We start from the raw sequence: 11,076 nt of genomic DNA on the forward strand, positions 1-11,076 counted from the left end.
CATGTTTATAAAGCATTTATTGAGCTTTATGTAACATAATATGTACATTCTTATTATTTTGTAACACTGCAAGACTGGTGTACACCATCCTTTCACGTTTTCTTCACAGTTCTCCCTGGGCTTTTATGAACATGAGTTTGCTTTGTTTGGTCTTTGCTGGCTGTCTCTTTAAACTCCATTGATTGTATAAAAGTCTCAGAGTTTAACTGTGAAACATGGCACAAACTTTGTCTCTGTTGTGCTCACATTTTTGTTCACTTCGAGATGATAGTTCGGGTCATTAGAGCTTGTTTTTTTTATCAATGGACTCTCCTGGCGCTCTGCTTTCTTGGTTGTACGACTCCTGGTTGCACCCCGAACCGAAATGTGAAGTACATACTACCTCTGAGAAGTTCTGTGGAGCTACAATGTTTTTCAAGTTTGAAGTCATAGATTTTCGAGGTCTTTTAGATCGCTTTCTCTTCTTTGAGTGATGGACGCGTGATATGTTGGGATCTGATCGTGTACCGTCAGAAATCTTAGAGCAGCCAGCAATGAGCTCCGGTTCTCGGGTGTCCAGCATGGGACTGCTGCATGAGACATCACTTTCATAGTCCTTATCATGAGGAAGCTCCTTCTGTGTCTTCTGAGCATTGTACTTCTGAAAATTAATGAAAAAATGTAGGAATTTTACAGGTCAAAGCATCTCTTTCTGCTTGGTCAAAATTATGTTTGGTCTTACATTATTCACACGCATTTGTCCACCAAGTATCCAAAAATTGGCGCTCTTACCCAACTTATAAACCTAAAGTTTTCTCTAAGGGCAAACAGTTCAAACTCTGTGTATGTTTTGATCATCACTCTGAATCTGATCTCTATCAAAAGTCCTTCAAAAAACCTACCCATATTTGAGAGGTGATAAAAGACAACAAATGAAGGTAGTATGAAACGTTTTTTTGGTCTGTTCTTTCATTTGATATATTGTATCTTTATATATTTTAAAAAAGAACATTTTCTGAAAGCCATTAAACGTTTGTGAAAATCATAAAAAAAATGCTGGCGCTGGCTGGCAACTTAAAAAAAAAGCTGGCAGGAAAAGAGTTATTTGGCCAGGTTTAAAGAGTTTCAGTGACTGGGTACACAATTGTATCTTAAAATAAAGTCTTGCTATAAGAGTTTTTATTTTATTTTATTTTCCTCACCTGTAAGTTCTGAAAGTGCATAAAAGACCTGCAGTGGGTTTCCAGTGCAGTAGACTCAAATTGGTAAAATTTATTGCACAGCTGACACAGGAAGCCAGCAACAGGGACCACAAAATTAGTGCCTGAAGGTTAAAAACATAACAGTTAAAAAGCAGAAGACATTCATTAAAAATCTACAACTGTGACCCTGGACCACAAAACCAGTCAAAAGGGTCAATGTTTTGAAATTGAGATTTATACATCATCTGAATGCTGAATACATAAGCTTTCTATTACTGTGTGGTTTGTTAGGATAGGACAATATTTGGCCGAGATACAACTATTTGAAAATCTGAGGGGGCAAAAAAAGGAAAATATTGAGAAAATTGCATCTAAAGTGCTCCAAATAAAGTCCTTAGCAACACACATTACCTTATTTTTCGGACTATAAGTCGCACTTTTTTTCATAGTTTGACTGGTCCTGCGACTTATAGTCAGGTGCGACTTATATGTCAAAATTAATTCATATTCAATTCAATTAAATTGTATATATTTACAACAGTAGATGTAGAAAAAGCATAGACAAGCGAGCGTAGTAATAATGTAACATATACAGTAAAGTAGTAAAACTCCTAGGAGGAGAAAAACCCCTGAGAGAGATACATATATATTTAATATTTATATATATATATAAATACTATCGGGGTATGTGAACGGGTAAGCAAATTAAACTGGTTCCCGGCCAGGCATCGGCTGGGCATCTCGCCAAAGGACGGGCAGCAGTGGTGTGATGACCTCCACAGCTGCAGGAACTGGGTCTGCCCGTCTCACCGTCCTCAGGGTCGAGGACGAGACAGGGAGAAAGAAACAGATCCATATGATCCAAGAGAAACCATTACCGTCTACTGCCGCGAGAGTCCGCTCTATGCTGCTCCTGTATTTATGTAATTCAATGGATCCAGAGATGCTGAATGACTTCGGGAGCTTGGTGAATTTGATTTGGCTTGTCAGGTTAATAAAGCCTATTCAGCCTTTCAAGATTAAATGTCTGTTTCTGGGCTTGGATATATATACATGTTTTTCCTCTTCAAAACACATTTTTGACTGATGCGACTTATACTCCGGAACGACTTACAGTCCAGAAAATACGTCATTTTGATATATATTTATGGTAGGAAATTTACAAAATATCTTCAAGGAACATGATCTTTACTTTATAACCTAATGATTTTTGGCACAAATTTAACCCATATAATTTATTGTTGGCTATTGCTATAAATATTCCCGTGCGACTTAAGACTGGTTTTGTGGTCCAAAGTCACAAATGTGGTTGAAGATCAGCACTTACCATACTGTGTTTCTGGATCATACACCACACATTTAATTGTTTCCTCAGGAATAATCTCTTTATGAGCAGGTTGCTATTAACAAAAAAATCAGTATTCTTGCAAGATCACACACAGATGTCAAGTTTAAAAGAGCACAAAGTTACCTTCTCAACCGTGGGAACGTCTTCATTTCTTTCCTCCTCATAATCATCTTCCCCTTCGAAACAACCAACAGCATCCACTGTTATTAACTCTTCCATGACTTCTGGGTCGCCTTCGTTTCTGACCTGTAATGCATGTTTAAATAGTCAAGTAAATCACTTCATCTAATGTAACTTTGCACATTTATTTTAGGATTTCTAAAAGACACACAACAAACCTCCTCAACCCTCCGCTTGTGCTCTGGAGAATTCATGTGCTCCACAAACTTACGAGGAGTTCTGAAGTGACGTTCACACAGCGTACAGAAAGGTCTTGAGGAGACCTTCGCCAGCTGAAGATCCAACATAACAGAGTTATTATATAAAGGATTCAAACACCTTGATTCTTCAAACATACAATATATGGACAGTGACCCATATGTACTTGTTAAGTATTTCATATAATTATGCAGATATTTCTCTATAGTGGGCTGCTCTTTCAGTTTGTATTGCGATAAGCACCTTGTGTTTTGTAGTTCGCCTGTGCTCTATGACGTCACCAGAGAAATGACACTGGCAGTTTGGACACCAGCGCTGATGGCCCATCTTCCTCGCTCTGTTATAAACAAAGAGAAGTAATGAGCTGTGAATTACTGTATGGGCAACATGGTTAAAGCGATAGTTCAGCGAAAAATGAAAATGACCCCTTGATTTACTCACCCTTAAGGCATCTGAGATATGTCATTCATTTTTCAGACAAACAGAATTTGAGTTATTTTAAAAATGTCCTGGCTTTTTATGACTGGAAAACAGGGTCCACAACTGTAGCCTCTTATGGAACAGCTGAAATTCCACAAGGGGGCGCATTTGTTCCTCAGACGTTGCACAATAAACGTGACATCCGAATATATTAATTATAAATCGTGAATGAAAAGTGAGATTCGAACGAATGTCTGTTAGTGAACTAATTGTATACACTATTTATATCGTAATTCGTTCAGAAACGTCAAAATAGTGAAATGAACAAATCGTTTTGGATTAAAAGGCTTGTATATTCCATTTCCTTGGACTATTTAAGAACAATTTGTTTTGGACAATTTCACCGAAGCGGATAAAGGGAAGATTTTGAAGGTAAGTAAATATCCTAAATCGGCGCCGCCCGGTTCAGGTAACTAACAACTAGATTACAGTTTTATGACTGCTTTGTGTGTGCACTTAATGGAATCCCGAAAGTCTAAGCTTTACAACGATGTGCCGCATGACCGTATATTTTGAAGATTTAATGCTTCAAAGATACAATGACGTAATGCAGCCTCACGTGCAAGGGAGGGGGTGTACCGTGTACGGCACAGTGTTCCTTATCAGGTTAAAGGGACACATTACTTTTTTTGAAAATATGCTGATTTTCCAGCTCCCCTAGAGTAAAAAATTTGATTTGTACTGTTTTGGAATCCATTCAGCTGATCTTTGGGTCTGGCGCTACCACTTTTAGCATAGCTTAGCATAATCCACTGAATCTGACCAGACCACCAGCACCGCGCTAAAAATAACCAAAAAGTTTCAATTTCTTCCTGTTTAAAACTTGACTCTTCGTGTCAAGTTACATCGTGTACTAAGATCGGGACATCTGCTATTGAAAGTTACCATGGGGACTATTTTTAGGCACTGCGTAATATCATCATATCATAATATCAATATCAGGATAACACACTCGTCTTATATCAAAATCCTACGCCATTTTCTTTAAAATCCTTGGTTTAGATTACTTTTATTTGTAACTGGCATTGTTTTGGTCTCTCCATGTTCATCTACGCTGAAACTCTGGTGAATGCGAATTGGCTAGTTATAAAGTTTTAAATACGGATATTTTTCTTACAGAATCGCATCGATTACCCTCAGAAGGCCTTTATTAACCCCCTGGAGCCATGTGGTTTACTTCAGTGAAGGATGGATGCACTTTTTTGGGCTTGGAAGTCTCCCACTCTAAAGCTTGGAAAAGCCAGGAAATTTTCTTTCTTTATCTAAAAGATGCTACACATATGTATCTCAGATGACTTGAGGGTGAGTAAATCATGGGATCATTTAAATTTTTTGGTTTAACATTTGAGACGCGCACCATACAACTCACCTGTTAATGCCTTGCAGGGACTCCTGGCTTTGGGGTAACAATGTGGCCAAGGGGGTGTTACCCGCTTGCTGGATTTCCATAATACGGTGCTGATGATCCAAACTGACCATATGCATCCGAAAGGCCTGCCGAGGTCAATTCATACACTATGTTTAAACAACACATTTCATCCTGTGGCATATATTGACAATGATACATTGTCTCAGTAGTGTACGGTTATATCTTACTTTCCAGTCAGGACAGGTGACATTGCAAATGTGACAGATAAGTCTGACTGTGAGTTTGCGTTTCTCTGTCTCGCCGTCATGGCTCGCACCTGCAGCCGATTCCTCAGGTGTAGTGCTGAAGGCTCGACTCTCACTGCTGCGCTGTATGGTCACTTTAAGAGAGGTGCCGACGCCCTGCACCTGTACAATATAATATATAAATTCTTAAAAAACTTTTTGTTGTTTTACAAGTTTTAATGTCCATCCATATTTATTTTTCAATCTATTTTATTAAGATACAAACAGAAAATAAAGAAAATATGTACAAAAAATAAAAATTTTCAGGACTAAATGTCTTCTTTAGGGATTGACATCTTGAGCGTTTTTGAGCAGAATAAGGTAAAAAGACAAATTTCTTTAAAATTAGGATTTAATTTTATTTAGGTTTAAGAGATCCTGCAGTTTCCTGCTATTGCTTAAGTGGAAGGGGAGTTTACCCTAAAAACTTGTTTTTAATACTATATACACATTTCCTTTTTTTTTTTTTTGATGTATTCTATTAAAGAGACTAAGAAACGATAATATATGACCACTATAACATTGCAAAAACAACAAATCTAATTCTGGCATGGTGGCCTAAGGAGCCAGTCACACCAAAAGCGCTTTAAACGCTTGCAAACGCAAGGCGCGACGCACTGCCTTTTTTAAAAAAGAGCAGTGCGACGCGGCTTTTCGTATTGCTAAGCAACCACCGAGTCAGCTGTCTTGTCAATCAAATATTGAAGCGTGAACGCTCTTTTGCTGTTAACTGTCATATTAGCAGAAACTTTAAAAAGAGGGCGCTTGCTCTGACCTTGTTTGAGGACGAGAGGTGCACAAACACGAAGGAGAGAGTGAGCGAGTCTACTTCCCTCACTACAACGTAAGGCCCGCCTCTCCCCTGATTCGATTGGACAATGGAAGACGCGAATGACGTCAGGCGCTTCTCTGCTCTCAGCGCTCCTTCAAAAACGCGTGCGCGGCAGGCGGCAAAAAACCGCAAGGCGCTCGGCGCGCATAAACAGCGCGCAAACGCGCCCTGCCCATAGAATATCATTCAAAAAAGGCGCCTGCAACTGCCATAAACGCTTTTGGTGTGACTGCAGCCTAAGGGCTCAGTCACACCAAAAGCGCTTTAAACGCTTGCAAACGCAAGGCGCGATGCACTGCCTTTTTTAAAAAAGAGCAGTGCAGCGCGGCTTTTCATATTGCTAAGCAACCACCGAGTCAGCTGTCTTGTCAATCAAATATTGAAGCGTGAGCGCTCTTTTGCTGTTAACTGTCATATTAGCAGAAACTTTAAAAAGAGGGCGCTTGCTCTGACCTTGTTTGAGGATAAGAGGAGCACAAACACGCAGGAGAGAGTGAGCGAGTGGAATCCGGTTCTTCAAAGCAACTGTAAACTTCCCTCGCCACAACGTAAGGCCCGCCTCTCCCCTCATTCGATTGGACAATGGAAGACGCGAATGACGTCAGGCGCTCCTCCGCTCTCAGCGCTCCTTCAAAAACGCGTGCGCGGCAGGCGGCAGAAAACCGCAAGGCGCTCGGCGCGCATAAACAACGCGCAAACGCGCCCTGCCCATAGAATATCATTCAAAAAAGGCCCCTGCAACTGCCATAAACGCTTTTGGTGTGACTGAGCCCTAAGACTTTTGCACAGTACTGTATATATTTCAGGGTAATTATAGTAATAGCACATGTGGCATGCATATAATAAACTATTATTTGATCTGAAGGATTTTTGCTTTTGAAAACAACTGAGGGATAACACAAATCTTTCCTGTCATAAACATCAGCATTACAAAAATGCTCCGAATGAAGCTTATGGGCCGAAACAGACTCTATACTATACAAGTATATGAACGAATGCTAGCAGGATTTAAACAAGCTAGTATGCAAGTGTTGCATTTGTGTATTTCATGACCAAACCCATGCACATACGAAAACCTGCATAAGTCATGTTTCGATCTTGCTATAGACCCTTTAACAGCTCACGTGATCAAATAGCTTGCGCGCACATTTGGGCAACAGAAGTAGTGTTATTCCCCATTGGTTCTAACATGTTAGCAACTCAGAAAGTTTATTAAAACGGTTTCCCAGCATCAAAATGTCTGGTTGTTGCGTTTGGTTTCAGTAATATAATATACTAATATACGTATATATGTATCTGGCAACTTAATTTTTGGCCATCTGCTAACGTCTTCTATCCACTCCACTATAGTACATGGATCTGTAGCGGTGTTGAAAAAGTTGATAAAGTCAACTTTTTTAAATATCTTTCTCTGTCTGTGTTGCTTTACTGCTGATTCTTGCCATACTTCCGTTGCCTAAATGCGTGCGCATACGCTGCCACGTCATCATTGTGTACAAACAGTAAAAGGGTCTATTAAAACTAATATCAGAAAAATACTGGTGCCTATACTGAGCTTAAAGACACAAATGGGAAAAGAGATTATATTGCTGCTGAGACCCTGCACCTCTGCTGCTCTGCTCTCATCCTCACGGTCGTCTTCAAGCCGTATGGTGGTGTTTTCATCCTCTGCATCATTTATAAAGGAAATATAAGCATAACATTATAGTGCATCACACAGTACTAATATTTAGCAGAGATGAAGTCAAATTAATTCAAAAGTAAACATTAGACTAAAGGAATAAACACTGAGTGTTATACAGAATTTGTAATGTATACCTTTACAGTCTGATATCATTGCAGAGTTTGCTTTAGGTGACTGCTGTATATCTCTATTTGCCGACTCCTCCCCTGGCTCATTTCCTCTGTCAAGTACAAGAAATTAAGGTTTGCACAAACCCTAAATATAACCTCAGCATCAACGACTCTATCTGCAGAGATGGTCTTGGTCACACTTTATATCAGGTGGTCTTAACTACAATGTACTTGGCCATTTGATACAGGCACTTAATTAATATGTATAGTAACACTGTTAATGTTACACTTAACCATAACCCAACCCTTTCCCTACAATAACTTGAAGCCTAATCCTAACCATGCCCTTACACCTACATTTAACCATACAGCATCTCAAACTCAGTAAATAGTGCAAATTTCCAAACAACTTGTAGTTTCACTACAAGTAGTCTTACTGGTATTTAAAGTTAGTACATAGTAGTTAAGGCCACATAATATAAAGTGTGACCATAGTCTCTTGATTTTGTTATGAGAACCAATAAAGATTACCTCTGAACTCTCTGCATCGAAGGAAGCTCTTTTTGTTCTGGTAATGAAGAAGGAATCTGTCCAATGGTACCTTTTCCAATTTGTGCTGGATTTCTCATCTGCTCATTATTTTTCCCACCTATGTCCTCTTTTCTGTCTAGAATTGACACAGGATTGTCCTGAAAAAAAGCACATTTGTTAACATTAGTTACCTACATAAGTTAATATGGACTAACAATGAACAACTTCTACAACAGTAAGAAGCATTTTTTTTAGTACATGTTCATTTTATCATATAGGCCTTCTCATAAATATGTCAAATCAAATGTTCAACCTGTTAATATTAGTTAAATGCACAATAAAGTAATATGAATGATGACCTATAAAGGGGACATTATAAAGAAAATCTGACTTTTTCTATGTTTAAGTGCTATAATTGGGTCACCAGTTGTATTAACCTAGAAAATGGGAAAAAGATAAACCCAGTAACATAGTTTTGGTAAACCATTCTCTACAAGCATGTGAAAAATAGGTCATTGAAATGTGGCTCCCCTTGTGATGTCAGAAGTTGCTCACACCATTGTTGCTCACACCTTCAAACATGCAATTTTAACATGTTATAATAAATAATCTATATGGTATTTTAAGCTAGAACTTTACATACGCACTCTGGGGACACCAAAGACTTATTTGACATCTTAAAAAAGTCTTGCAAAATGTCCACTGATTATTCTGAAAACCCCTTGTGCACAGAGCAACTACTGATATATTTGGGTTTGTTCCAATTTAATAAAGAACAATAGAAGTACTGTGGTAAAGTAATAGCTTTAGATTGAAATAGCATCCCTGCTGAAAAAACCAGCATACCAGCAAGACCAGCATATGCTGTGTTTTGGTGCTGGTTTGCTAGTGAACACCAGCTAAACCAGCATCAAACCAGCATCAGCACCAGCATCAGCACCAGCATCAGCACCAGCATCAGCACCAGCATTAGCACCAGCAACAAACCAGCATTAGCACCATCTAAACCAGCATTAGCACCAGCATCACATGCTGGTCATACCAGCATATGTTGTGTTTTGGTGCTGGTATGCTGTGACAATCAGCTAAACCAGCATAGACCAGCATAATTCCCATGCTGGTCCATGCTGGTTTGATGCTGTTTTTTTCAGCAGGGATGGTAATATCCCATGGTAACTTTCAAGTACACACTGTTTAACACAATTTAACAAAATTGGTTCCCTCCCGAAATAAACAGCTAAAATAAAGGCTAGTAGCTGGTTTACATGGCAGTAACTGTTAGCTGGTTTAAGCTGGTCTTCCCAGCATGGCAAAGCTGGTCTTCCCTGCATGGCAAAGCTGGTCAAGCTGCTGTGTCAGCATAAGTCCATCTTATAAAGTAACCAAAACACAGCTAAAACCAGCTCACCAGCTTAGGTAGTAAACCATAATAACCAAAATTCACTATTGTATTACTTTAGCAAGCACAGTAAAACCATGCTAATTTAGTTAAACAAGAAATATATAGTAAGTAATCCATCCGCTAAAACAGTGGTTACTACACTATTGAAATAATTGAAATCCTACCTGAATGACAGGCAGCACGAAAGCGAGATAAAAACTAGACCGTGTAAAGGTTTATAATACATAGCAAACATTTAAAGCCAGGTTTTCCTAAAAATACAACTTTAAAACAGCTCGCCTTCTGATATGAATAACATTATTTCCGTAAGCTTTTAAATCGCCAGATGAGTCTTCCTCTGGTGCTGTAGTCAATGTGTAAGTTAAGATCAATAATCAGACGTGCGCCCTCATCCTGTTCGGAAGAAGAATTGCTTGTCATAAACTCCACAAAGTCCATACAAGGAACCCAAACAAAAGGCCAAATGACACATTCTAGCTGACATCTTAATACCATAGGCTGGTTAATATATAGTGAAGGCATAGTAAATTTGATTATTAGTCAATTGTATGAGTTGTAAATGGCTGGCAACAATTTTATATCACAGTTAAATTGATATTGATTCATTTTAATACTTACTTTTTTAACTAATTTAAGTAGTCTACATAAATTATATAATGTAAAATATTTTTTCATGCATTAATTAATTAATTAAATTTATAGTTTCAGGAGAAAAGGTCCTGTAATTAAAAAAGGTCAAACGGTAAATCTGATTAAATTATTAATGATGACATTCTTTGATATTAACACATTTTGGGGTGGTTTCCCCAACAAGGACCTTAGTTTAATAAAAAAAAACTAGTTTGAACAAACATGCTGTAATAAAAACATTACTTGTGTACATTTTGAGGCAAGCAATGGCCACTGATGTATTTTAAGACATGTCAGTGCAAGTCGTTTTTAGTTTGGGCAGCTCTTATATCGAATTTTTACAATGGCTTGTCTACAAAAAGTCCAAGGTTAATGGTTAGGTTAGCTACCTATATTATTTTGCTATAAATATTTTCGGGGGGAAAGGCGAAAAACATTAGTTACATTAACTGCTCAAATTTTGTTACAGTCTATCTTTACAAATATTAAATGTACTATTCATATAATGGTGTATCGATGAGCTAAAGTAGTTTGATTAAAAAAAGAATTCGATGAAGTGTGATTCGCTCAATAAAATTGAAGATACTCTCTTCATTTAATTTTTTTTAACATATTTTAATAAAAATCTTGCTATTATTTTGTAAAAAAAAATTGTAAAATGTTTGGACATAACTGCTTTTACACTATTTTGACCAGCAGGGGTCGCCAGCGTGTGTGGTGTTTCGAACTGCTTCGAAAAACTGAATCAATTTTCGAAGCAATTGGTTCAATTGATTCATTTTGATGGTTCAAATTGAAAAAAGAAATGCAAAGCGTTACACGGACCATGTAATATGGCTTTGTCAGA

At 38.1% G+C, this 11,076-nt stretch overlaps 1 protein-coding gene across 2 annotated transcripts; it reads right to left on the minus strand.

Annotated features, from left to right (window-relative positions):
• ciz1b (cdkn1a interacting zinc finger protein 1b) lies at positions 1-10,027 on the minus strand. Of its 2 annotated transcripts, none has more exons than XM_055200600.2 (12): positions 9,879-10,027; positions 8,198-8,355; positions 7,691-7,776; positions 7,479-7,540; positions 4,984-5,163; positions 4,757-4,881; positions 3,151-3,244; positions 2,868-2,981; positions 2,653-2,775; positions 2,509-2,581; positions 1,182-1,303; positions 1-640 (listed from the first exon to the last, which is right to left on the minus strand). In XM_055200600.2, the coding sequence occupies exons 2-12, from the start codon at positions 8,293-8,295 to the stop codon at positions 281-283; spliced, it is 1,437 nt and encodes a 478-aa protein (XP_055056575.2). In that variant the 5' UTR covers positions 8,296-8,355; positions 9,879-10,027; the 3' UTR covers positions 1-280. The 2 variants fall into 2 exon arrangements, with proteins under 2 accessions (XP_055056575.2, XP_055056576.2); XM_055200601.2 differs by having other exon boundaries at positions 9,764-9,918.
• Between the last annotated feature and the right edge of the window lie 1,049 nt (positions 10,028-11,076).

This window comes from Misgurnus anguillicaudatus, chromosome 22, assembly GCF_027580225.2.
Source record: "Misgurnus anguillicaudatus chromosome 22, ASM2758022v2, whole genome shotgun sequence".
Lineage (NCBI taxonomy): Eukaryota > Metazoa > Chordata > Actinopteri > Cypriniformes > Cobitidae > Misgurnus > Misgurnus anguillicaudatus.